Raw genomic sequence first — 25,905 nt, 5'->3', positions numbered from 1 at the left:
CATGATGAGTAAATATGCATATTAATTATACGTGTGCGGTCTGCTGTTATACATGTAGCAGCTACGTATCTTACGTAGCCCATGCCAGTACGTAAGGACCAGTCACCTGACGCTAACACGCAAGCTACGTATAATACGTAGACAGTGCCATAATGAGTAAATATGCCGATTCATTATACGTGTGCGGTCTACTGTTATACATGTAGCAGCTACGTATGTTACGTAGCCCATGCCAGTACGTAAGGACCCAATCACCTGATGCTAGCACGCAAGCTATACCCCCAAATATATACCCCAGGGGAGAATCTGCAGAGATTCTCCCCTGGGGTATATATTTGGGGGTATATAGACGAATCTTTAATTTTGTCTAGAGGCCGGAGTGGCATTCGCCAATATATTAAAGGTAAACGCCACAAATATGGCATCAAAATGTATGTGTTAGCCACTCCTGGTGGCCTTGTCCTCCAATCTCATATGTACAGAGGGAAAAATGATATTGAAATTGGAGGGCAAGGCCATACAGACAAGGTAGTGGCTAAACTTCTCCAGCCATATTTAGAAAAGGGCCGCCATATTTTCATGGACAATTTTTATAAGTGTCGGGCTCGCAAAATTTCTAATGGCAAAAAAAACTAATGTTACCGGAACGTTGCGATCTCGATGAAAAAATTGGGCAAAGGAGGCAGCATATATATTAGGTTCGATAAGAATGGGATTGGTGTTTGCAAGTGGAAAGACTATTTATGACTTAAATTCTATGTTTTTATCATCTAATGACTACAAAATCCTGCCTTTTTTGGTTGTGACGCCTGTGACTATATTTTTTGTCATTCGTGTACTTTAATAATGAAAATATACCAAATTTACTTCCTTTAAGGTAAAGGGCCCCTGTTTCGGCAGGTTAAGGCTCTTGAGAGTTTGTATATTTTTTTAAATATTACTAAGCATATCAATACCTTGAAAGCTTTTGAGTAAGTTATATTAGTTCTTTGTTTCGAATTTTTTCGTGGACCTCTTATTTGGCTCCCATTTCGTGATACAAATTTACGTCAGCTCCTAAGTTCGTGAATTCGTGTCCCCTGTTTCGGAATAAAGTATTCTTAGAGTAATTGGTGATAATTTGCTGATAATCATTTTAAATATTTAACGGTCTTACCTACTTACGAGTAATTGTAAGGTCAAATTAAAAGTAATATTTAAAAATAATGTTAAATTGAGAGCTAGCTTAAAGTTTTTTGTACTCGTCGACTTTAACCCTTGGGACGCCTAGTGCCATATCCGTACCAGTCCTGTCAACTGCCAGAGGGTCTTCAATTTTTGTACCCGTCAACTGCCTAGTCCCAGATCTGTACAAAGTGTCTCAACTGCCTTGTGCCTTATCAGTCACCAAATTTATTGTATTATATTTTTACAATTTTGAGATCTAAACACTTACAAATAGAGTTTTATATCATTTGCACAATAGCACTTTTTTTTTATCGCGGCAGTTGACGGGTGCACGTACGCGAGCCTATCCGGCATTTGAGGGGGATGGGACGGATCCGGCACTAGGCATCTGACGGGTACAAGTACGTTTGTCGGTTCGGCGTTCCAGGGGTTAACCCTTGGGACGCCTAGTGCCATATCCGTACCAGTCCTGTCAACTGCCGGAGGGTCTTCAATTTTTGTACCCGTCAACTGCCTAGTCCCAGATCTGTACAAAGTGTCTCAACTGCCTTGTGCCTTATCAGTCACCAAATTTATTGTATTATATTTTTAAAATTTTGAGATCTAAACACTTACAAATAGAGTTTTATATCATTTGCACAATAGCACTTTTTTTTTATCGCGGCAGTTGACGGGTGCACGTACGCGAGCCTATCCGGCATTTGAGGGGGATGGGACGGATCCGGCACTAGGCATCTGACGGGTACAAGTACGTTTGTCGGTTCGGCGTTCCAGGGGTTAATGGTTGAATTAAGACTTTGTAAACCATATGGGTACTTTAATACTTGATTAAAAGCCGAACTATATAAATTAAAAAAATTAAAAATATATAATAATAATAATTAAACTGAAACCGGTTCACGGGTATCTATTGATGTACCCGTGAATGGGTTCCAGCAGGCGTTCTACATGACATCAAATTTCTCCAAACGGCCTCTACGTGTTGGATCCATATCCCCACGCACGCCTTTGTAAATGACCGGGCTCGAAAGACCCGAGAGTTTTAAAACGGAGATACAAATAATAATTATTTACAAAAAAAATTTACTATCTTATACGTTAAATATAAACATAGACAAAAATAAATCAAATAAATTGAATTATAAATAAATTTGTGCTAGTAGTTAATATGAGAATATACGTGGAATATACCTTAAATTTTTTAACTCGGGTCACATTCAAACTCGTTTTATGAGAATGCTAGTGAAAAAAACGTATACCGAATTTCGCTCAAACGAAACTTGATGAAATACATTAATTGTTTTCTAATTTATTTTTTTAATTTTCTTTGATGTTATATTTAAAAACAAGCACTCATAATGTATCTAGAAAATCCTTGATTCGTTAGTGGCACGAAATAGGAGACACACGAAAAATAAAATGACCGCTATTTCGTGAGTCGATTTATTGCAATTTTAAGGTATTTCTAGGCATATATTCAGTCTTTTTTCTTATCAAATCAATTACTAAGGAACCCACAGAAACACTCCCAAAAACTTTTATTCGAATGGGTTTAGCTTTTCCTTCCTATAAGCTTAACAAGTGAGAGCACGCACCTTACGCCTAAAAAAAGTGCACGCATACAACACAGCTGTTCGCGGCCTTCTGACAGTTTCGACCGTCGTATTACTCTCAGTTTAATCACTAAAATATTGGTTATTATTTTATTGAAGAGATTAAATAATACAGATTTTTTCATATGTATAATTTGAATAAAAAATATTTGAATTCCTTATTATTTGCGCCACAAACAAAACTAACGAAACAACGTACTAACACGAACTTGGGGCCCTTTACCTTATTTATGAAATATTTGTATTGAATATTGTATCACGTCCAAGGTCATATTTTACTTTTACAGTATTTTGTGTGTTTTATTAAAAACGAAGACTTATACTCACATTCCCTAATACTGTACCTTTATTTTCGTAATTTTTTAATGACTTCATTGTAAATTTATCATTTTTTGTTGAAAATAACCGTAACCGATTCTAACCGATATTCGGTTACTTTTCGGGCATAACCGTAACCGAAACCGGTTATGAAGTTCGGCCGGTTATTGCATTCCCTACAGGGCAAGCTATGCTGGCGCCATCTGCTAAATACTTTGACCGGCCAACCCCATTTGTGGCGTTTTCCTTGGATATGACACCGTAGGATTGTGAACCCGTTAGTTTGTAATCTAACGTAGGTTAGGTTAGGTTAGATTGTAATCTCCCTACCGTCCGTTTATAATTTAACTAGCGATATTATAAACTGACGACTAACGAGTGTTTACAATTTTACGGTGACATATAATTATATTGCCTAATCCCACTGCGGCCTCTCGATAAAATCATGGATTCGTCAATCGATAAATTAATATTCTCCCAGGACTATACAATTCAGTCATTCTATGATTAAAATAACTAAACAATGAATCTAAATTGTCCTGTCCAAACCTTAACCATCTAAAGATAATTAAAAATCTGTTACGCGAAATATAAAATGTACGAACTATATCTTTCTATTTTCGCACCGTGAACCACGTTCGATGTGTTGCCTCCCTGTCACACTTACGTACGAATTTACAAGTGCGACAGACAGGCAATACGTCGAACGCGTTTTGCGGTTGGTCTTGGTGTAGGTACGTCAAGGTACGTATTTTTACGTAGCTGGCGTACTTAAATTAAGATGCGTTATTAGAAAGCGTGTCCTTGGCGAGTGTTGCCAACATAACGCATTTCACGTCAAATCTAGCGGATTAGAATAAATCGTATCCCACCCATGAGTCGTGGGATTGGGGATTGGAAAGCGCTCAGGCCCGGTGTATTTGCCTTTCTTTTGCTAGAATAATACGCAAGAGCGATAGAGAGGCAAATAGACGATCGAACGATAGAAATTGTTCGCGGTAGCCTACCCCCAGGTCGAGTCAAAGGGCCTACCGAGACCACACTAAAATCGAAATTTCGTTGTCTGCCTCTCTATCACTCTTAAAGAGGCAGATAACTAAATTTTTTAATTACCTATATAAAGTTTTAGCATTTTTTTAGCACATTTCAAAATTATCTAGCATATTTCTGGCATAATCTAGAATCTAGACATGTCTGGTGTTTTTTCAAATTCCGAGTTGGCAACACTGCCCACCCCACGGTCAAACCACTGATACCAGTCGCGAGAGAAAACAAACGAGCGTCGGCACGTTTTTGCTATGGCGGTGTATTAAAAATTGTTTAATTGTGAAAAGACTATCTGTGACGGTTCTGTGTCTGTGTATTAAGTGCCAGGAACCTCGGAACATTAAATTGAAGCATCAACAAGAGCGGGGGCTCTGCCCCTGACCACCTTTGGAGCCGGCTTCCATCCCATGACGAGGCGGTTAGCAACAGGTATCTACTCGTATTTGTTTGTGTACCTAGTTGATGATATGTAATTGCCTGAACATATATAGGTATGGGTTGGTGATAGGTAATTAAATTAAAATAATAGTTGTTAGCAGAATAATTATTTAATTTTGTTCTATACTAAAATCATTCATTTTCATTAAAGATGTTCGTCAAATCTATTATCCATTTAAAAGTTTAAATGGTAGGCTTGTCTGGGGAATAATGTGTCGCGGCCATTTTGACGTGAAATGTGGTTTGCAAATTTGCAAATGATTAAAAACCGGCCAAATGCGAGTCGGACTCGCGCACGGAGGGTTCCGCACCATCAAAAAAAAATAGAGCAAAAAAATCCCTTAAATATTTATTTTATTTTATTTTTAGTATTTGTTGTTATAGCGGCGACTGAGATACATCATTTGTGAAAATTTCAACTGTCTAGCTATCGCGGTTCATGAGATATAGCCTGGTGACAGACGGACGGACAGCGAAGTCTTAGTAACAGAGTCCCGTTTTTTACCCTTTGGGTACGGAACCCTAAAAAACTGACTGATTTAAGGCTTCGTCACACAGGCGCGTTTTCCGGGCGGGGCGTGAGCGTTTTGTATGTAAAAGCGGATGGATAGGAATCATTCTAGATTATATCTTCATAATTTTTCATACTTAAAAACACTGAATTAATAAAATTATACTAATGCAGCAGGTGCCCAAAATATAATAAGCAGACAGGTGGTTATCTACCTTGTTTGGTTGATACCTTGCTATTAACAATTAGCATAAACATTGTTAGAAATGATTAAATTGTAAAAAGTCTCAACTGAGCTGGCATCTTTCTTGTCACCATACACTTACTATAAGTATATATATTAGAAAGGGAATATACTATTAGAAAGGGAGTACTGCCATATCCTTAGCACCATCCCATAGGTGCCATTTTAGAAATGAAATTTAGCTTAGAGTCTATTCGGAAAGAGAAGAATAGTGAAACATATAAAAAATAACTACAAATGTATTTTATATGACTGAAACCATTTTTTTATTTTTTGTTACAATTTAAATTCTTTAAGTAATATTTTACAGGCGTTTAGAAATTTACAACATGAACTGGTCCATGGATGAGGGCCTAGACAACATGATCATCAGTGGAGCCCTGTACAGAGTGCCTATTGCTGTGGTGCGGGACCGGAAGCAGTTTGGCAGGATTGCAACCACTGCCAAACCTGTCATAACAATTTACAACTGTGTAGCTGTAGGGAATGTTCTATCAAAGATTTTGGTAATTTCTTTAATATCTTAATTCCCTTTTAAAAATCTTGTTAACAGTAAGTTAAAAATGTTGTTAACCGCACATTTTCAAGTGTCCTGTTAACCTCTGTATTCTTATATCCCTGATTCTTAATCCCTAAATAATATTAGAAATGCTAAAGAGGTACCTACTCTCAGTCTGTCTGTCTTCACGCTTAAACATCTGAATCAATTAGCATATTACACAAATGAAAAATGCCTTTACCAGGATTTGACCCAGGCTTTGTAGTTTGAAACATACCATCATCTGTGATATTTGCAGTGGAACAGCGGAGTCCTGGTCCACATGGGCTGGTCGGACGGGGAGCAGCTGCTGTGTGTGCAGGAGAGCGGAGATGTGCTCGTTTATGACATGTTTGGCGCCTACCAGAAGACATTCAATATGGGGCAAGAAATTAGGGACACTAAGGTACCTATCATATTCTACTTATACATAAGGATATATTTATGTGTGGGTGTGGGGTAAGTGTGGCTGGCCTTTACAACTTTAATTTGAATTAGATATTTCTATGAACAAAAAAAATAACTTAGCTAAACACACTGAATTTACCTAAATGGACTACTGTGTTTATGTAGAAATAACTATATAAAATAAAATGACTCGATTTTATTACTCTTTACTTAACTAAGAATGTACTAGAATGAATGGTACTTATATAATGCACAGTTATACTCGTATTATATGTGCCGATGCATTTTTCCTCCCCTACTCTACTACTATATTCCCTAATATATTGTTTATACTGTTTGTGAACAGGTCAGCAAAGCACAGCTGTTCTCAAATAGGACTGGCTCTAACACCAACCGCTGAGCAACATCTCCAAGCCCAAAGTCAGCCCGTACCAGATCTGCCACGTAAGTTGTTCAATTTGTTATATTTATTAAAATAAAAAGTGTAATATAACATTTCTTTTTATGTTCAACTTGTTTTTAGGGTACCCCAAAACAAAAGGAAACAACTAAACCCTTATAGGATAACTATATTGTCGGTCCGTCCGTCTGTCTGTCAACGTACAATTATCCTTATTACAATAATCCGTACTATGAATATTTTAAACATACTAGAAAGTTAAATGGTGGGGACTAGAGACAGGTTTATTCCTATACACAACTTGTTCTGTGCGTGGCTTCTCTTGTTTCTATGTATACCTGGCAGTACTGAAAGAGAATGAGCTAAGTATTTATTATTTATGACTGTGACTGTTTTTAGATTCAATTTGTTTACCCCAAAATCAAGCAAAGTTACTATCCGGTATCACAGAATAAGTAATAGTATTATCACACAGAACGGCCACGCACCGCCCCGCCCCGACTCTCATTACCTCGCCCCGCGACATGAATTTTTATCATTTTATTTGTTATGAAATGGAATTTCGATGTTTAATTATAGTAAGTCGGTTTGCTGCTGACGACACATATTGCTGATTTTTGACAGGAAGTACCACCCGGAAAATTTTGATGTTCTGGCAAATAGTAGACCAGTCGGTCATAACCTAGCCTAGAGGTAGCCATAAAAAAAAACAACAGGTTGCACTCCGGGAGTGCTGACAGAAGTGAAAACTCAATGACTAGTCCAAAATGTCTGCAGCACTATGTACTCGTATAATTGATCCATCCTCCTTTCTATTGAAAAACTTTAGTTACGAAATTGCTGGTCGCAGGTTGTTGGTGAGCTTGTTTAAAATTTGAAATTCAAATTTATAGCGTTAATTGTTTAAAATTCGAATAGAAATTGTAAAGTTACCTTGCAGACCTCGCATCTTAATATATTTGGTCATGATATTTTGAGTTTTATTCACCAGTACTAGAGTTCACTTTTATTAGCGATATCATCAAGATGTCGCTTTATTGAATTATGTCATTGAGTTTTTCTTTATTGATTTAAATGCCATCTAAATGAGTGGCCATCTAAACCTTACGGTCACATGATCGCCTTACGGTCACGTGATCGCCTTACGCTGTCTTGAGTTTATCATTTTTTCCCCACCTCAAAAAGTGCCCAGCGCCGCTACAGAAGTTTTCACTTCAAAAAAACAGTCTGTTTAACGCAAGGGCCGATTTACTATGGAAAGCCGACTATGGCCTTTATACGATTTTATGATCTTTTGTTACTTTTTAAAATAACCATTGCCAATTGTTTCAGATGACGACACAGAGACTGTAAGGAACGTTTGTCTTATGCTTCTGGCATATGTCATAAACGTATCGCCGGCTCGAAAACGGAAACGCGGGCTCTGAAGTTTTCTCGCGCGGAAATATGCGACGGATTTTTCAAGCAAGTGTCATCAGAAACACATGTCATTAGCTACATAATCGAGAAGAGAGAACAATACATGAAATAGAAGTGGACTATGCAGCCATTTGTTATTTTACTATTTTTTGTTACTATTCGTACACTCAGTATTTTTTTGTATTTGTCTATTATTCTTTTAGGAACATATGTACACCTTTAAAACATGTCTTAAATCAGAAATAATAGTAACACAATTTACAATTACAGAAGTAACAAGTGAATGTCATTATTGTTTTAGTCACTAGAGTCCCAGATCAGTCAACAGAGTGATCACTACCTGTGAGCGTCTATCAAATGGTGTTCTTATGTTGTAGAATCCCAATTGGATAAAAACCCACAGATCATTACATTCTTCGGGATAGCAAGCTCCGGTTGATTGGTATATTTTAAAGACACAGTCTATGGCAGTTACAAGTTTTTCGAAACGGTAAACAGTTTCGTTGACGACAACGTATGCAGCGTTTACATTCGAGATTAAAAAAATACCCAGTAGTTACCACTATCTTAGTTTGGTGGTAAAAGGTGGGGAAAAAAATCCCAGTAGTTACCACTGGTAACAACGTGGTGGTAACTAGTGGGAATAACCCTTGATCTTAAGCATAGTATTAATATAGTACTTTTGTTTGTAGGTATTAAAATAATGGTCAACAATAATCTGTCATAAAATGTTGTAAAATAATACAGTTTCAAACTGATTAGTTTATGTTAGTTTGTTTGTAATATTTCTATTGACATAAACATTGGAAACACTCAAATGCATATTTTTTTCTAATAGCTCACTTCAATTAGCATTCCTTTACCTAAAAAAATTGTATCGTACTTGAATAGGTTTGCTTAAATAGGTACTTAATATTTGTAAAGCTCCAAGTAATTATAAGTTAATGCGGTTTTTTACTTTATTAAATTGAAGAACCATGCAAAACTACGTTTACGTAATCTGCCATGTAATTCTCTAAGCAATGTCGTTCGTGAAATCCATACTTGCATTGATATTAAACCTAAAATTTGTTGTCAATGATGTTGATAGGAGAATGTCATGGCTGGACAGGTGCGATAATGGCTCATGATCAGTAAATAAAATGTCATCCTACGTATGTTGATAAGTCGGCCAGGTACCGTACCGTATAATATTTATTGTACTATTATCGTGTATCCTAATAGGTCTACATAGTAGCTTTGTATAATTATAATGGTATAGGGAGTATTACTGCAATGTTCTGCCGCCAGAGTGCAGCACTAGCACAAACTGTAAACCATATAAGAGTAGCTTATAATATACTATGCCGTAAACAGTTTTTAGACCAGTTTTCACAGATTATTTGTTACGAACAAATATGACATTGATGCATCGAGGAGGTTTGTTTACTGTTTGTTCTAGTGGCGCCCCCCACGCAGTTTTGCGTAATATTGCCTATTATACTTAATACTTACACTAGATAATATTTATGCTGGTCAGTTGTCGTACTGATTTGGGTTCTAGCCTCCCGAGTCCCGCTTGTAATTTTTGCAGTTTTGAATTTGGAACCTTGTAGGTACCTATTTTATTTTAATCTAAAATTCGATTTGGATTAAAGCCTTTATAAAGGCCTCAGGGACTCAGGAGGCTAGAGTCTGATGAGCGAAAAAAAATGAGTTTTGACATGACGATAGTATCAACCTTCAAGTTAGTTCCTTTACCTACCACGACTCATGTTTTTTCGCACAAACTCTTAATAATTGTGTTTTACGTATGTACATACACTGTGACAGGTACTGTACTAGCTCAGGCAAAGAATATAACGGTGCGGCCTATGTATGTATGTATCGACAGGTACTGTAATTGCTCAGGCAAAGTATATAATGGTGCGGCCTACGTATACTTAAACGTATGCCTGACAGGTAACTTACTGGCTCAGATCCAGTGTATAATAGAACATCCTACGTACGTAGCGTAGATATGCCGGTGAGGTACCGTACTGATTCTTGTCCAGTATATAATGGAATATCCCACGTATGTAGTACAGTTGTCATCAGATATATCTGAGCGGCCAGCGAGCTCACAAATATCTGAACATGCCTTTATTGTCAAGGTGTTACAGTGCGTGTTCAGACATTTTTGACCACCTCGTCCGCCCCGATATATCTGATGGCGACTGTACTACGTACGTGGGATATTTCATTATATACTGGACCAGAATCAGTACGGTACCTCACCGGCATATCAACGTACGTAGGATGTTCTATTACACACTGGATCTGAACCAGTAAGTTACCTGTCCGGCATACGTACATACGTAGGCCGCACCATTATATACTTTACCTGATCAAGTACGGTACCTGTCCGGCATACGTACATATGTAGGCCGCACCATTATATACTTTACCTGAACAAGTACGGTACCTGTCCGGCATACGTACATACGTAGACCGCACCATTATATACTTTACCTGATCAAGTACGGTACCTGTCCGGCATACGTACATATGTAGGCCGCACCATTATATACTTTACCTGATCAAGTACGGTACCTGTCCGGCATACGTACATACGTAGGCCGCACCATTATATACTTTACCTGATCAAGTACGGTACCTGTCCGGCATACGTACATATGTAGGCCGCACCATTATATACTTTACCTGAACAAGTACGGTACCTGTCCGGCATACGTACATACGTAGACCGCACCATTATATACTTTACCTGATCAAGTACGGTACCTGTCCGGCATACGTACATATGTAGGCCGCACCATTATATACTTTACCTGAACAAGTACGGTACCTGTCCGGCATACGCACATACGTAGACCGCACCATTATATACTTTACTTGATCAAGTACGATACCTGTCCGGCATACGTACATATGTAGACCGCACCATTATACACTTTACCTGATCAAGTACGATACCTGTCCGGCATACGTACATACATAGGCCGCACCGTTATATACTTTACCTGAGCAAGTACAGTACCTGTCCGGCATACGTACATACGTAGGCCGCACCATTATATACTTTACCTGATCAAGTACGGTACCTGACTGGCATACGTAAATACGTAAGCTGCACCATTATATACGTTACCTGAACAAGTACGTTACCTGTCCGGCATACGTACATACATAGGCCGCACCGTTATATACTTTACCTGAGCAATTACAGTACCTGTCCGGCATACGTACATACGTAGGCCGCACCATTATATACTTCACCTGAGCAAGTACATTACCTGTCCGGCATACGTACATACGTAGGCCGCACCATTATATACTTCACCTGAGCAAGTACATTACCTGTCCGGCATACGTACATACGTAGGCCGCACCATTATGTACCTTACCTGAGCAACTACAGTACCTGTCCGGCATACGTATATACGTAGGCCGCACCATTATATACTTTACCTGATCAAGTACGGTACCTGTCCGCCATACGTAAATACGTAGGCTGCACCATTATATATTTTACCTGAACAAGTACGTTACCTGTCCGGCATACGTACATACGTAGGCCGCACCATTATGTACTTTACCTGGTCAAGTACGGTACCTGCCCGCCATACGTAAATACGTTGGCCGCACCATTATATACTTTACCTGATCAAGTACGGTACCTGTCCGGCATACGTAAATACGTAGGCTGCACCATTATATACTTTACCTGAACAAGTACGTTACCTGTCCGGCATACGCACATACGTAGGCCGCACCATTATGTACTTTACCTGAGCAACTACAGTACCTGTCCGGCATACGTATATACGTAGGCCGCACCATTATATACTTTACCTGATCAAGTACGGTACCTGTCCGGCATACGTAAATACGTAGGCTGCACCATTATATACTTTACCTGAACAAGTACGTTACCTGTTCGGCATACGTACATACATAGGCCGCACCGTTATATACTATACCTGAGCAAGCACATTACCTGTCCGGCATACGTACATACGTAGGCCGCACCATTATGTACTTTACCTGAGCAAGTACAGTACCTGTCCGGCATACGTACATACGTAGACCACACCATTATGTACTTTACCTGAGCAAGTACAGTACCTGTCCGGCATACGTATATACGTAGGCCGCACCATTATGTACTTTACCTGAGCAACTACAGTACCTGTCCGGCATACGTACATACGCAGACCACACCATTATAAACTTTACCTGATCAAGTACGTTACCTGTCCGGCATACGTACATACGTAGGCCGCACCATTATATACTTTACCTAAGCAACTACAGTACCTGTCCGGCATACGTACATACGTAGACCACACCATTATAAACTTTACCTGATTAAGTAGATTACCTGTCGCCATACGTACATACGTAGGCCGCACCATTATATACTTTACCTAAGCAACTACAGTACCTGTCCGGCATACGTAAATACGTAGGCAATACAATTATTTACTGGACCTGACCCTAACCAAACCTACACATACGTAATATACACCGTGCTTTCATGGATAATTTTGGGCGTATCGACAGCTACTTATTGTAAGTAGCAAACACCCTACCTACTTATTGTACGTAGGAAAACGTGCCAGTGGTAAATTACGTAGCCGTACCAATTACTTTTATCAGTAGCGCGGCTACTTACGCTTAACTACGTACGTAACATTGTGCCGGCTATAAACGTCATGCTGTATCATTTTTCCATGTATTTTCCGTATGCGGGCTACTTAAAATTTTCTCCGTGTACTAAACAGTACGGAAGCCTCGGTGGACGAGTCCGACTCGCACTTGTCCGGTTTTTTACGGTTTCACTCACGTGATTTTAGTCATTCGCGCGACATGTTTCATAGAGCCTAGTGCCAGTACTATACCACCAGTTTTGAAGTTACCTAGACGTGAGTGAATACGTCAATTCATATTCACTCACGTAGAAGTAACTTACTTTGTATGCATCTCGCTCGTACTCGCAAGCGAGATACTGATACTGATACTAGGGGCAACTCCAGCCAGCAGATCCTGCAGCAAGGACTAGGAAGAGGAGACTATAGAGGGGAGGCGAAGTTGAGGCAAATAGTCCTGTAAGCTCGCATGACTCTGCTGATTCAACCTAAGCGGCATCGAGTCAGTGGAGGTGTCAGCGTCACCTCACACCGGCTAAGCCTCAAACGCGAAATCAAATCTCGCTCGTACTCGCAAGCGAGATGTATAGAAAGTAAGTTACGTAGACGCGAGCTAATATGTCAATGTCAAGACTGGTGGTAGCCGTATAGGTCTCCATCTCCATTAAATTTTCAAGCACTAACAGCGCATGAGTGAGTAGCGGTCACGACTAAAGGATGACTCACGCTAAACCGGGCCGGGGCCGGGCCGAGGCGTCCGACGCTTCGTTTTCTATGGAAAACACCACGTGATCACCGATCAGCGGTCAACGGTCACAGAAAATGACATGACAGCCTCGGCTCGGGCCCGGCCCGGTCTAGTGTGAGTCATCCTTGAATGTTACCGTATGTCTCACGATAGTTTAAAATTCAACCTAGACCTCTATCAATAATCACTCTATTGATAAGATGAAAACCGCATGAAAATCCGTTGTACTCGTACCGTAAAACGGGGTGAGTAGGTTTCCCGGGGAGAGGTGGGTTATGAATGGGGAGAGAAGTTTTGAGAGGGGGGTGAGAAGGGATTTTAAGGCTACTGCTACAAAAATAATGTATTCCAATTTAAAATGGAGCTATACTGCCGGAGATAGGTTGTAGAATCTAGTAATACGCATAATAAAAAAAAAATCGATCCAATAATCTTCCAAAATCACCTTTGTATGAAAACCCCTCTCTCCCCAAATACGAGGCACTACGGGGTGAGGTGGGTTTTCCTCTTTATCGTCAAAGTTATGAAATGGAACTACCCAAAATAAAATAAAAACTAAAATACAAACGTCCGGAACACTTATTATATACACCATTCAGTTTTCATATGTAAAAATAAAATGTTATCGAGGTTTGAATTTCAGTTTTGACCCTACTCACCCCATTTACGGTAATAGGCACAGCGCCGAGATGAAATTTAACACAAACTCACTGCCCGATTCGAACTTTAAGATACGTCAATTAATAGAGCTAGAAACGATATGGATTAGATGTGACGTTTTTGTTTGAAGAAACGTCACATTTGACACTGACATATCTAATCCATAATCGTTTCTAGTGTAATGTGGTAAATGTCCACTTTTAGTGTTTCGCAGCGACGCTATAGTTTACTGCGACATAAACGCTGCTTGTGTCAGCGTCAACCTACTAGCGTCGAAAATGTCGGAAAAAATCAAATGATTTTTTCGGCAATTTATGAAATTTTCGTTTTTTTCGGATTTTTAAAGAAAAAAACCAACTGACTGATAAGCGTAATGACACAACTGTGACAACTGAACTGAACTGACACTGACACCGATTCGATGTCTAATGTCACCAGTATTAAGAAAAATAACCGATTGAAACCTGTTTAAATTGTTTTTTTTTTTTTCGGAAAAATTGAAGCGGTAAATCTCATGGTATTTTTCCGTAAATATCCGAAAAAAACGAGCCGTTTGGAAAGAAACGGGATATTTTCTGGAAATTTTCAACGCTACAACCTACATGTATAAAAGGATAGACATTTGAAAATAAAGTTTTTTTTGGCCATAACTATACCTATCGTTATTTCACTACGCCTAACCCTACGCCGCTACGCTGCTCCTCCCTTCTCAGATAATCAAGCCTGGTTCAGTTATCACTCTCTAGATCTATTAACTGATGTATCTTAAAGTTCGAATCGGGCCTTCAGTGATACTTTACTATGTATGATTTATGATGCGCTACTTCCCCCTTGCTTACGAGTATTACGAGTATTAACTATATATGTAATATGTATATACTGTTAATCTATAGGTACGTGATTTTGAGAGGAAATCCCTTATCTGGTGGAGAGGTGATTTATCTGTTTATTAATATGTAAATCGCTGAATATCTAATACGTGTAGATATGCGCATTTGTCTATCACACCGTTCAGTAGTTTTTGAGTTTATCGCGAACATATAAACATATAGAAACGGTGGGGGACTTTGTTTTATAAGGTATATCTAGTTATTGATATGTTTGCACAACTTTTAAACTAATGAGCTCTTTGACGTGATGCTGTGTTAAGTAATTTTTTTAACACCATTTTTCTAATACTCCTGATTGCTGAGAAAACGATATTGGGTGTGTATTTCATGACTTGGCTAACAAATAACAATAACAATATTTTTATTCAAAATAAAAGTTTAACAGGCACGTTACAGTGAACCCCGCACTAGGCATGGCCTGAATCGCGGGGGTCATGATCATCACGAGTTACCAGTGATAAAAAACTATAATTATATTAAACATAAGAATAGGAATTAGGAAAGAAAGAGGAGTGTGAACTTATGTGTTTGTAAGCTTGTTGTGAGAAGGGAGTGGAAAGTGTGTGAATGAAATCTAAGGATGTAATGAATGTAAAAGTTTGTTAGATTTAAGTGTGATCGAGCGTTATGAAAAACTGAGAGTGAAGAGGAATGAAGAAGTAATCCTATGAGTACGTGGAGTTAGGAGTCACTTGGGAAGGATTCAGAATTTCTTCTGATTCCTCGTAGTTCCAAGACTTAAGCAGGTTTAGTATACGAATTTTTGCCTGATATACGTTACAGTGCCTAATGTCACAAATTCTAACTAATTGGCAGTATATTCTCGAGTTTTAGATAAGATTAGATTAGATTCATTTATTTCTCATTGAAAATGTACATTATACTTTACATGTCAAAATAAAATGCAAAAAGAACGTTGATTTTACGGATTTTATTAAGGTAGCTGCCACACAAAAGCGACGACATTCGCGTAGCTCAAGAACAGCCGATTGTGCCGCAGATAGATTACAAATAAAGTTTGTAATCCGGACCCACCGTTTTTAATGAATTCGCAAAACTCTGGGCCAGGGCTGGGGCCTGTTTCTCAAAAGCTTGTAATATAAGCGGATGTCACTTTTTGACAGCTTTTGTTAGAAAGGGAAGGAAGGGAAGAGGAAGGTTACAAGCTTTTGAGAAACGGGCCCCTGATCATGTTAAAGAAACCAGCAGTCAAAAACTCAGGGCTTTGGCTGATCATGTTAAAGAAATCAGCAGTCAATACTTATGATATATGTTTGAGCGTTGTGTATAGGTAAAGGTAAACGTACTAATGCTAGACATGCTAATGCCCAATAGATGACACCTCAGTCAGTTCTATTGACAATGACTTAAGTTTCAAGATGACAAGTACTGGGACCGCGTCGAGCACCACGTACGTTTACCTTATTTGTATTAAGATTTTAGTTAAAACTTTTCAAGAGGTCCAAATTGTAGGAAGAACTTTCGGACACCTTGTTTGTGAGCGTAGGCGGCGCGCATTTAAAAAATGTTTATTACTACCACTACCTACCTACGTATCTGACCTGACAGCCTACGTATTACTACCAATCCCTAAAGTACGAGTAATAATCAGTTTTCCTTATTTTGTACAAACATCGTAAACTAAGTTACGCTACGCCGCTATATTGGCTATCTTCAGGGAATAAATGAAACTGGGTCATTTGGTACAGGAAATACCTATTATGTACTTAAGAAACTGCCCATTTTATTATTGGGTCAAAAACTTTTTAGTACTAGTGTGAAACTTGGTGGAGGCGGATCTGCGCGAACAATTTCGAGTCAACAATTGGTGAGAAGTCGAACGGGTTTTATTTTAATTAGAATAAATATTGGTAAAAGAAATGCCCACAATAGGGCTATAAGACCCAGATTTGAAGCGCCAACAGCAAAGCAAACTATATTTTAGCTCCCAGGTACTATTTAGCTAAAGATAGTTTATTATTCAAGTAGGCATAAACATATTACGCACATGGTATAATAATATACTCCGCCTGGTACTCCATTCCGAGATTCGCGTATGACCTAACTGACACGCGCCTACGTCATCATGCTGTTTACAGGTTCTCAGACTTTGAAATGTGGGAGAATTTTAACCAACGGTGAAAATTATTTTAACGGCATTAATTTTAAGTTATTCATGTAGAAACATAGTAAAATAAAACAAATCTAATGTATTAAATTAAACTTTATTTATCTATACAAGACAAACGTTTAAAAAACTAATTCACAGTTACCTTCGAGCAACACGGAAGGGAGGCGGCATTCGCACTATTTCCCCTCTGCCGAGGTACAAGATTAGCGCGTCAATCTAATCTAGCGCGGGTAATAAAACTAGTTGCACTTGGATTTTTCACTAGACCGAGTCCAGACGCGCGCGTGAACACTGCTGCACAAAAATGCCTGTTTGCTCGGTTTTTTGTTATAAAAAGAGGTCGGGGACATCAAATTTACAAAAAGAAAGTGTTACATTTCACATTTTTTTACATATCATACGTTTAATTACATTCATACACAATTATTATGTTTTAGTCTCATGTAATTGTTGGATTTATCGATTTTGCTCGCTCAGTACAAATTGCGGATCGGTCGAGCGACAAATCCGACTTCTCATCTCTCAGAATACTTCAACGAAAATGTGTTAGTGTGCGTGTTGTGACACTTGTCACTCGTCCGTACACAAAAAGAGATCAAGGTTTGCAAGATTTGTCTTTGACGTGTGTCATTTTCTATGTATTTGTGTTGTCATTACAGATTGGATTTTGTATGTAAGTGTGTGAGAAGTGCGACTGTGTGCACCTTTCCCCCCGCGAAAAATGGCAGAAAGATTTGTACGGTGAGATATCGCTTGGGCCCCTCCCTTCCGATGTGTCGGAAGCCGGTGTTGCTCGAAGACAGTTACACATTAATTACCAAGCTTACGACGTGAAAAGTTTGGAAAACACTGCGACTGCTGACACTGAGCGAGAAGGAAATAACAATTAACACGCGTTCGACAAGGATGACGGTCAGGGCATGAAGTTATCTAGATCCGAATTGTCAAATGTGCACAGCGCTATCCTGTGTTGCCAGTAGTATAAACAGAATTACCCGAAAGTCTGAAATTTCTTTCGTGAATCGGAAGATATTGCTAACGAGTAATTAAAAATGACGTGTTATTGTAAAATTTAAGCTAAAATACATATAAATGAAAATTATAAAATTATAAAGAAATATTTTAACTTATTAACCATAGGTATAATGTACCCATGTAACATGTTATGTTGAAATAAAGTGGCAATGTTATTGTGACGTAGGCGCGTGTCACTCTGGGAATGGAAGACCATGTTTTATTAGACCATGTATTACGCATAGACAGATACTCCCCATACGGCTAATCTGTCAAAAGTGAAGCCGAAACACGATCGATGTGTGCGTGGAACACTCGTGTTTTACGCTCAGCAACACACACATATATACAAAAACTGTGTTGCTATTATTCATTTATTTCCCTCAAAGTCGGGGGATTTTAACAACATGCTTACACTTGGTTATTAATAATTTGGAAGTGTGTAGATTCGATTTTGTAGCTTTTTGTTTATTTTAGGGATTTATTGCATTTCTGTTTTGTGAAATAAGGTTTAAATATAGCTGGTCAAGCAGATCTTGTCAGTAGAAAATGGCGGCAAATTTGAAAAATGTAGGCGCGAAGGGATATCGTCCCATAGAAAATTTGAATTTCGCGCCTTTTTTTACTGACAAGATTTGCTTGACCAGCTATAAATACCTAGCTGATTTTTTTTACTATTTTTTTATTTAACAAATGTGCATAAAAAAATAAAAATAAATTTAAAATAGAGAGAGCATATTTGACTGTATTTAGTCGGTTTCCAACCCAACTAGCAAATCTATGTGCTATAAAAGTTGAGAGCACGTTTTTATTTTCGCTTTTTGGTGCTATAAACGGTGTAAAAACAGTCGAGTAAAAGTCCTGTAAGCGTTTACTCAACGCGAAAAGGCGCACTTATACAGACTAAAAGTGTTATAAAAATCGAGTAAGCGCTGTATAAGAAGCAAATCGATGCTGTAAGAGTTGAGTAAAAGTGGATAAAAGCACTTCTAGTGTTTTAATAGCAACGATAGTGCTTTTACTCGACTATTTGTTCTATAAACATTAGCAATTTACTATTACTCAGTAAAAGTGTTCTATAAAAGCAGCCGCACTGCTTTTTCCCAGCAAAAATGATTCGTAAAGGTAGCCGGATTGCTTTTACTCGGCATTTTAAATGTGTAAGAGTGCAGTAAATGCTTTTATTCAACTAATATGGGCTAAAAACGATCTCAGGTAAGCGATTATATTTCAATTATTTGATTAAGTTTGAGGCCTAATCGTCTTCGCGTGTCTAATAAAACAAAAAGGTAAGTACTTAAGTATTTTTTACTGCTGTCATCCACGACATTTATTTTTACCGTGATTGTGTACATAAGTTTTTACTGTCTGTAAGTACACGTAATACAGTAAAACCCAGCGCGAAAAATACTTTATTGATAAAACCAAAGGCACTGGTTCATATATATTCATGGGCCGCCTATTTTCTTAAATTTCAATAAAAAAATATTAATAAAAATAAGTAAAAATTTGCTTACACGATCTAGTTTCTGTTATATCTCATTAATTCGACTATAAGTCGAGTAACTGCGTTTACTGCTACACTTATAGCACATGATGTCGCCATGTATATGGATTTATAGTCCGATGGCCGACTGCATGAAACCCTACCTGATAAAAAAATTGAAAAATCCTACTCTGTAGGGGTAGCTGACTTTTAGCAGCTTCAACTGCTCTTGGTCGGCCGTGGCTTAACTACTTAACTTGGCAAATTTTGCGCAAATGGCAAAAAAGTGGTACAAATATTCATCAAAAAAACAAAAGTGGTCAGCTACATCCTGTGTTGGCAGGTTCCTGTGTCCGACCGAATTTGTGGTACCAAGTGAGCTACAATTTACCTCATCGAAAAATAGAATGTCACTTGTATGGTAGGATAGCTGCCATTGACTTTTTTTTTAATGCGGACGGACTGAAAACGCTGTCAGGCTAAGGTGAGGCCGACCAAGACATATGTCAACAAATTTAATGTAGGTATTACAATCAGTTGTTTTGATTCTATTTTTCGATGAGGTAAATTGTAGCTGTCACGTGGTACCACAAATTCGGTCGGACACAAGAACCTGCCAACACAGGATGTAGCTGACCAGTTTTGTTTTGCTGTCCTCAAAGGCAGCTATCCTACCATGCAAGTTTCATTCTATTATACGATGGGGTTTTTTTTTATGAATTTTTGTGCCACTATTTTGCCATTAGCGCAAAATTTTCCAAATTAAGCCGCGGCCGACCAAGAACAGTTGATGCTACTAAAAGTCAGCTACCCCTACAGAGTAGGATTATTCTATTTTTTTGTCAGGCAGGGTTTCATGCAGTTGGCCACCGGACTATATTGAAACGTCAACATGGCTGACTTGTGCTGTTAATGTAGTTCAAAACTCTTTAAAAGTACTCTAAGCTGAATACATTTTGAATAAAACCTGTAAATACACTTCAGCTCCTATAACAGCGGTTTGAACCCCATTACCCGAATTATGATATAAGCGCGCTGTTACAGCAGCATTGTTGCCAAATGGTTATTCGATTGCTTTTAATAGGCTTTTATAGCAACAGAGAAGAGAGTTAAGTAACAGTTGTATTAAAGCGCCTTATTCAGACAATTAGCTAATCTATAGCTGTTATATGATTTTAATAGAACAATTATGCTGAATAAAAGTGATTTAGTAGCGCTAACTCAGCATTTATTAAAAGGTGGAATAAAAGTGCTAAAAGATAGTGCTATAAACGTTTATACGACATGATTATAGCACTAATTAGCGAAAATTGCTAAATAGTCGAGTTAACCGCTATTATACGATATATTGGTGCTTCAACAACCGTAACTCGGCTGTTATACGATTACAGGCTGAGTAAATCAATTCTTATACGACTATTTTGCTAGTTGGGAATGTTTCCATATTGCGTCATTCCGATTTAGTCAATTTTTTTCCGTCCATCTCGCAGACAGAAGCGGATCAGTCGGAAAACTGAAACGAACATTATACTTACCTACAATATAAAAATAAGAAAAAAAAATACCTAAATAACTTAATTATAATTTTCTATAATTATACAATGAACTTCAAGTAAAAAAAAATCACTACACTGGCAACATTTATAAGAAATGGCGGCTGACGAAAATTTGGATTTTTGTATTTAGGATTATGTAAAAATATCACATTAAACTCGATACTTACGCGTGAAATGTAATATCAGGCGGTTTGTTTTTATTATAATATGATGTGTTGTGACACCCATTCACTGCACAAACAACCATCTTTCCTGTAGTTTTTAATTTTTAAACGGGAGGTGTACACAAACAGATTTGACTTTGAGTACTGCGAGGGCCGTTCGAATACGATGACACGAGTGCGACGACGTGACATCGCACTTGAAATGGCTTCACTATGGACGGACTTAGGTATCTATGAAATCTATGCAAGTAGGCATATTACAATGCGCTAAAAAAAACAGAAAGAGAAAAAAGAGACTTACTTAGCGCATCTCTCTCCAACATCAGTAGGTACGGGCTTGTAGCACCCCACACACGGCATGGTGGCCTCAGGGACAACGGTGGCCTTGGGGCCAAAGACCAGGGGTCGTTCGGTGAGGACTAGGTCCCCAGGGGCCAGGTCGCGGGCCGCGATGAGGTAGCGCCCAAGCTCTTCTGAGGTGCGAGCCTGGAAGATCAAATAAGTTGAATGAGTGTAAAAAAATAACATACTTTGAGTAGATCAGAAATCAAATTCTGGGTTCGAATAGAAGATTATTTTTAGATATAGGAGGCAAATGAGCATAGACATATTGCAATGTACACCTACAACACCAATAGTGCACCCTTTTCTTGAGGGCTTAAAAATCGTCACGGACCTTCGAGCAACACCGGCTTCCGACACATCGGAAGGGAGGGGCCCAAGCGATATCTCACCGTACAAATCTTTCTGCCATTTTTCGCGGGGGGAAAGGTGCACACAGTCGCACTTCTCACACACTTACATACAAAATCCAATCTGTAATGACGACACAAATACATAGAAAATGACACACGTCAAAGACAAATCTTGCAAACCTCGATCTCTTTTTGTGTACGGACGAGTGACAAGTGTCACAACACGCACACTAACACATTTTCGTTGAAGTATGTTATTGTATTCTGAGAGATGAGAAGTCGGATTTGTCGCTCGACCGATCCGCAATTTGTACTGAGCGAGCAAAATCGATAAATCCAACAATTACATGAGACTAAAATATAATAATTGTGTTTGAATGTAATTAAACGTATGATATGTAAAAAAAATATTACATGTGAAATGTAACATTTTTTTTGTAAATTTGATGTCTCCGACCTCTTTTTATAACAAAAAACCGAGCAAACAGGCATTTTTGTGCAGCAGTGTTCACGCGCGCGTCTGGACTCGGTCTAGTGAAAAATCCAAGTGCAACTAGTTTTATTACCCGCGCTAGATTAGATTGACGCGCTAATCTTGTACCTCGGCAGAGGGGAAATAGTGCGAATGCCGCCTCCCTTCCGTGTTGCTCGAAGTCACGGACCGATCGTTATCGAGTCGGTTCATTCCAGTAATTTTAAAAAGATTTCTAGGTTATGAAACCTCTATAGCATAACATATGAACGCAAAATGGATACTAGAGTCTGTCACAAAATAAATAATAGTACTCGGTACAGAAGACAAAACAACACGCGTTTTTTACGATCAGCACAGATATGGCCGCTAGGTGGCGACAGCGCCACGCGCGGCTTATGGCAAACACCAAAAATGGGGCCGAACGGATGTAATTTTAGCTACCTGTAGCAAAGCGACGAAATCGCGGAGTGAGCCACGCCTGAGTCTGTGCGGAAAGAGAAGAGTCGTAGAATGTATTGGATCCCATACATTTCACGACTCTTCTTTCCGTACAGACTCCAGACTCTACCCATTGGATCTTAGATCTTTGCTTAGCACGTAAGTATCAGCAAAAAGAATAGATAGTATAGAGGGGTCCTGTCATTGTAAATTTTGTAGTCACTGTAAATTTACTGCCATCTATCGACACACGACTAAAACTCAAAATGAAAACGCATAAAGTTATCAAAAAATGTATATATATGGATAAATGATTTTATTATTTTTATATCATTTTGATCCATGTTCATTCACTGATATCTATGTGTTAAAATTGTTAAATATGAAACGGTGTCGTCACGCCATCTAGCTGAGGATAGGCTAAAGGTGTGTGCGACATCTATTCGAGAATGACTTTTACTTGAATTCCGAGGCACGTTTTTTCCTTAGACTTTATACGTCTTATACGAAGTTACATATGTCTTTGGTATCAGTTTATATTATGTCAGGACCGAGCGCAAATAATGGCAATATTAATATTGAGGTAACAGCGGTTTGAATGTCGCTCTGAAATTCTAGATCAATCTGGGAAAAATAGTCAATAAATATTTATTCCTTATTTTATTGTGCAAAAGACAGCATCACAAAAAGTCCAGTCGTGCGTACAAAATATGGGCATCGGGTAAAAAGGTTACTGTGATCTCTTAAAACTGAACTCAACCTGACCTGACTTTTCCCGACCTTTCTAACCTGTACATTACTTATTCTGTACTGTACCAAAGAGAATTTAGCCTAGACTAATAAGTTACATATGTCTTTGCTAATATTGTCAAAGTAAATTATCTCCATTTACTGCCATCTTTCGACACAAATGATAAAAACTTTTAGAATACTTACCATTTGACTTTGATCCTCACTGATATGCGTTGAATTTGATAAATATCAAAAAGTATCGTCATCGAGGCCATAGGGTACCTATGGGGAGGGTATGGTGCCATCTTTTCGAGCAATACGAGTAATGGCACCATACCTTTGGCCACTTTGAGAATATTCCTCTATTTCAAATTCTCTTTGACTGTACTAAATAACCGTTTTGTCGTCTGTATTAACTATGATTTGAATTTCTCCGTTAGTCCGAACCCCTGTTGTTTTTCGGTCATGTCAAAGGTCAAAAAGTCAAACAAAGGCACCGTCTGATAAAAAATGCCGCTGTAAATCGTTTTAAAGTTGTTTTGTAATTAAACAAACTTATCGGGTTGCTAAGCTTACAGAAACTTTATAAAGTTATTTAATTAACAAAGCTTCTTTTAGGTTAAGTACCTAGGTACATACATTATTAGGTACAAACAAAAGCGCATATTTCTGTGTCGTATTCTCATGTCATTAGCGTTCTTAAGGGGCCCACTGATTAACAGTCCGCCGGACGGTATCGGCCTGTCAGTTGTTCGGAATTGTCAAAATTTTGTTCTAACTGAGAGGCCGATTACCGTCCGGCGGACTGTTAATCAGTGGGCCCCTTTACGGAAACTACTATATAGTGCGTCAAGCAAATCTTGTCAGTAGCAATGTAAAGCAAACTAAAGTAGGGCAACACTCAAAGAGTAGTATTGCGCTAAGAAAAGCAGCAATGTACAATGTACATCGAACCAAAACTGTTTTTTCCGCTGAGCGCGCCCGTCAATTCAAATTGTCACTCGCGGATTCTCTATTGAAAATGTTTCAAATTGTTATTAATAGGTATGGACGGACAATTTAAAAGCGGTGTGTGATGTTGATAAAAATAATTAACTAATTTGAAGATCTCAAAATAAAATTAGAAGTGGACTATGCCGTTAAACAAGAATGTATGAATAAAATCATTGCTTCAGCAGGTAGATGTCCTACTACTGGATTTTAATATTTTATTAGATTTCTCAGTTGCCACTGTAGGCATTGTAGGCATCTTAGCTTTGATTAAGCACAATCTTATTTAATATATTGGTATTTAATGGTGACACAGCAGAAATATCTCTTGAAATAGAATCGATTCAGAATGTAAACAAAGATGATGGCTGTCATTCGCGATCCACATTCCACAGATAAAGCACAGATGACACGCGATTTTCGAATTATTCGAACACAGTGTTGCTAGCCCGCGATTTTTCAAATTTGCCGCCGTTTGCTACTGACATAATTTGCTTGACCCAGTATACCTAGGGAAGTAAAATTTTCGTACGTATAATCTAGTTATTTACCTACTTACTGGCATTTGTTTTAGGTAGTAATACATCATATTACTGCTATGTACTTATAGATCGTTTTTTTAGCATTAGATAAAGGGTTAACAATCTTGACATGTTTTTTTTAAATTGAAAAACACTTTTGAATAATAACTCACAGCAAATATAATAACAATAGTATAGCATAGTTATAAGTAATAGTTACTAATATTTTAAAGCGTTTTTCAATAAAAAAACGTCAAGAATTGTTTACATGTATTTTTTCTAATGCTAAAAAAACGAAGTAAGTACCTATATAGTCATTACAAACCAAATCAGGCGAATAATTATTATTAAGATATTTTGATTCTAAGTTTACATTTAAAAATTCTACCTTTTACTCTATTAGCTACCAATGTATTCTACATATTTCAAAATAGTCATAAAATTAATTAAATATTACATACATGTTCGTAGCAAACGTTCTTCTCGTCTATCAGCCGTAACATCGCTATAATATTGCACTGTTCATCGACACTTGTTATTTAATTGCATCCCGATCGAATTAGTATTTATAGGTTTTATACTTATCATTTTATTTTTATAACGCTCAGCGCCATCTAGTGGCGATTAGGCGAAAACTTAATAAAGCCCGCCACCTATTGGTCAAACATTAA

At 38.1% G+C, this 25,905-nt stretch overlaps 1 protein-coding gene and 1 long non-coding RNA gene across 3 annotated transcripts in view; one reads left to right on the top strand and one right to left on the bottom strand.

The window, feature by feature from the left end:
* The window catches only part of LOC134797742 (SET domain-containing protein SmydA-8), a 45,213-nt gene that overhangs the window by 15,303 nt on the left and 4,005 nt on the right, over window positions 1–25,905 (bottom strand). Inside the window, exons 1-2 of one of the 2 annotated variants that reach the window (XM_063770098.1) lie at window positions 25,696–25,889; window positions 21,685–21,869 (exon numbers count right to left, since the gene is read on the bottom strand). In XM_063770098.1, the coding sequence (XP_063626168.1) occupies window positions 21,685–21,869; window positions 25,696–25,737 (227 nt within the window). In that variant the 5' untranslated portion in view covers window positions 25,738–25,889. Of the gene's footprint in view, window positions 1–21,684; window positions 21,870–25,695; window positions 25,890–25,905 lie in introns of those variants that run through there. The other variant, XM_063770100.1, reaches the window with a different exon arrangement.
* Window positions 6,108–8,305, top strand: LOC134797801 (uncharacterized). The gene is made up of 3 exons (XR_010145108.1): window positions 6,108–6,282; window positions 6,631–6,728; window positions 8,017–8,305. It is a non-coding gene; the product is annotated as an uncharacterized LOC134797801 (long non-coding RNA).

Source organism: Cydia splendana, chromosome 15 (assembly GCF_910591565.1).
Source record: "Cydia splendana chromosome 15, ilCydSple1.2, whole genome shotgun sequence".
NCBI classification, from domain to species: domain Eukaryota; kingdom Metazoa; phylum Arthropoda; class Insecta; order Lepidoptera; family Tortricidae; genus Cydia; species Cydia splendana.
Note: the sequence above shows the minus strand (reverse complement) of the source record. Positions and strands in the feature narration are given on the sequence as shown.